The 3,351-nt window shown below is 44.7% G+C and overlaps 1 protein-coding gene across 1 annotated transcript in view; it reads right to left on the bottom strand.

Moving 5' to 3' along the window:
• The window catches only part of ITIH5 (inter-alpha-trypsin inhibitor heavy chain family, member 5), a gene marked incomplete at its 3' end in the record, with an annotated part of 55,077 nt that extends 51,735 nt beyond the window's left edge, over positions 1-3,342 (bottom strand). Inside the window, exon 1 of the mRNA XM_008584915.1 lies at positions 3,217-3,342. Within this exon, the coding sequence (XP_008583137.1) occupies positions 3,217-3,306 (90 nt within the window). The remainder of the gene's footprint in view (positions 1-3,216) is intronic.
• Positions 3,343-3,351: the final 9 nt, after the last annotated feature.

Genomic DNA, 3,351 nt, shown 5'->3' with positions numbered 1-3,351 from the left:
CCACCCACCCACCCCCCACTCCCACCCCAAATAAAAAAGCTCAGGTCTTCATCCTGTGGCCCTGTCCTCCTAAATTGACCCTGCTGTTTCCTGGATACAGAAACATTGCAGGCATTCCCAGCTACAATTCTGACAGCACATTAAGCAAGATTTCCTTAAATTTGAGCATACAAGGCTTTAGGAAAAGTGCTAGGTAGGAACACAAAGTCACGTACAACTCATCACCAGTTCTCAGGCTCCCACCCTTATTTTCTATCTCCAAGAAATGAGATATGGCTCGTTTGGGAGTGAGCAAATCTCTGGAATTTCTCCCACAAAATCCCCCTTCCCCATTCAACTTTACAATTCCATCTCAGCAATCACATCCATGCACATAAGGGAGACCTTACTGAGTGGCCTGCTGCTTACAACATCTTTTATCGATTTTATTTTTTAAGAGTTTAAAAAAATAGTTGTCTTGATTCTCGGGTTTTTTTTCCCCAAAATGCAAAGATTTGGTTCTGAGTGAGAATTTATAAAAATTTAAAGATCCAAAGATTTCCAATCAGGGCAATAGAAATGTATCTCCACAATAGATGATTTAATTATGACCAGCATGAAATGAACATTATGTATGTGCTGGGAACTACAAATAAAAATTGCATTTAAACAAATTAAACTAAATTATAAATCTGAAAGTGGCTTGCTATGTGGAGGATTCACTGAGAGCTCTTGGCTTTGGTGGTCAGCATACCTGGTCTCTAATACAGCCTCTGTACAGGTTGGGTCCCCTGCATGGACCTTCCTGTAGCAGACAACAGAATTCCTTTTTAATATTAATTTCCTAGAAGATTGTGGTCCATGGATCTCCTGCATCAGAATCATCTGAGCCCCACCCCAAACCTAATGTATCTAAATTGATGTGAGTGGGACTCAGGAATCTGAATGTTTAAAGAACACTGCCACCCTACACCACCGCACGCCACCCCACCACACCCCCACGACTTTTTATATACTGAAGATTGAAAACCACTGCTTTCAGTAGTTTCTACACTATAGGGTGAAGGGTGAAGGAACTTAAATCTAAAGTGTTATTAGTGCATTTCCAATTAAAGATAAAGATAAATAAGATTGCACTGCAAGTTAATAGGCATATTCAGGTACATTAAATTTGCACATCCTACTGCATTTTTAAAATCAAGTTTACCTATATTTTTGAAGACCATAATTATTGAGAATAGAGCACTAACTACATTCCCAGGTTCTGTTCTCAGATTTAAGTATATGAATTCTTTCACCCTTCAAAATCCTTTTAATTACATAATCTCACCATCCCCATGCAGAGATAGAGGCTCATAATCATTAAATAGCTCCCCACACAGGTGCACAGCCAGGATCTGAACCCAGGAAGTCTGGTGCTAGAGCCCATGCTCTTAAATCCTATGTCACGAAAACTAAATTTTTAAAAAATAGAGTGGAGTAAAAGGTAAAATTGCAAATTTTCATAGAGCTTTTATCCTTGGATTTTTTTTTCCTGATTTAGTCATTTTCAAGATAATTAAATATCGCCGTGGGTTGAGGACAGTCTGAAATCACTGCAATGGGCCAACCCCATGTTTTTCTATGAAAGACAGTTTAGTGTTAAGCCTACTTGGACTTGGAGATGTTAGAGCTTTAATCGGTCTTCCCAGTTCATCAACGGAATCTTTGTTTCAGTCCTGCCCACACTCTTCTCTCTCCACCCCCTAAAATAGTTTCACCATCTTTACCCTAAATCACTTCCCTCAGCAGTTCAGCTGCACAAGCCTAACAACAAGCACTAACATTAAGCACCCACACTGTTTCAAGTGCATTAGGTGTATTAACTCATTCAATCTTCACAGCCCTAGTATTTTTCACATTTTACAGAAGAGGAAGTTGAGTTACTGAGTAACATGCCCAGGGTCACAGAGCTGGTAAGTCACAGAATCAGGAATCAAACCCAGCAGCCTGATACCAGGTACCTGCCCTCACCACTTACGAAAACACCTACCGTGCACTGACAGCTTACTGTATACCGGCTTGGCTCCTTAACACAAGTTATGTTATTCATAACACAAGTTATGAATTCTCGAAGGGTGCTCAAAAAGAGGCACATTCACTGCTGTGACCCACAAGGAAAGGAAGGCTTGCTCAGGACACATGACTGTCAATGGCAGAGTGGAGAACAGCCTGTCTCCCTGGATCCAAAGCCCGCATATCTCCTGCACCACCACTCAGCCTCCTGGGATTTTTATTGGTTATTCCTCCTGACAACCCCGAGAGATGATTACCATCACTTCCATTTTATGGAAAAGCACATTCATAAGACAGGGTCTGCATGAAAATAACCATCTGACATTTAGGCAGATTCTGACTTCCAGATCTGCTCTTCCAAACAAGGAGCTGGAAAGGGGACAGAGAAGGGATGCCTGCTTATATCTTCCTCCCACAGTGCAAAAACATGCTTTAAGCTAAACGATTCAAATATCATTTAAATAACTCTTATGTGTGTAAACAGCACTGTCTGATTGTGACAGAGCCATTTTGCACATACGGTCTCAACGTTTTGTGTGAACCTGCTTTATACTTTTCAAAGAGTTTTCCCACTCACTAGACGTTGTGTCACGATTTCATATTCGCAGGTGTTAATTCACCTGTGAAGCTAGGTCACTTAAAACACAAACCCTGACAACTGCACGGAAAGCAGCAGAGGAACTGAGACGCTTCGGCTCTTTGCTGGCCTGACCATGAGCCACATTTGAACTGCTGAGCCACTGACAAGAACTGAATAGGAAAGTCGGTTTCTACCGGGTTTCAGACGGGAAAAACTGAGGCTTCCAGGAGTTTGGAAGTTTTCCCAGATTGTTCTTTCTCCCGAGATCTTGGGGCTCTATCTCAGAAATTAACAACAATAATGGGACCCAAGAAGAAAACCTGGTTCTGCAGGGCTTTGGAGCCCAGGGCTGAATCCTGCAGGAAGCAGGCGTATGACAGGCACCGCGGATGATGCAGAAGTGACCCCCAGGTGACCGACAGGTGGGGAAACTCCCGGGCAGAAGGTTCGAGAAAGGGACGCTGTGAAACGAGAGGAGGTGATGCCTCCCTTCGTCGCGTCCAGGATCGGCCGCAGGGAGCCTGTCCAGAAGCCACGCGGCCCAGGGAGGCGGAGGGAAGGGACCGCGGCTGCGCCCGGCTCCCCGCGGCTCCCCTACTTACTTGCTCCGAAGTGTCGCTCCAGCTCCGCTCCTCTTCCTGCGACCCCGCGCAGAGGAGCAGCGCCAAGCACAGCCCCAGCAGCAGGAGCATGGCGGGGCGAGAGCGCGGCACCGCACTGGGACCCGGCGGGACGTG

The sequence above is a fragment of the Galeopterus variegatus genome, unplaced genomic scaffold (genome assembly GCF_000696425.1).
Source record: "Galeopterus variegatus unplaced genomic scaffold, G_variegatus-3.0.2 Scaffold3404, whole genome shotgun sequence".
In the NCBI taxonomy this organism is placed as follows: Eukaryota; Metazoa; Chordata; class Mammalia; order Dermoptera; family Cynocephalidae; genus Galeopterus; species Galeopterus variegatus.
This window is presented reverse-complemented; position numbering and strand designations above follow the sequence as displayed.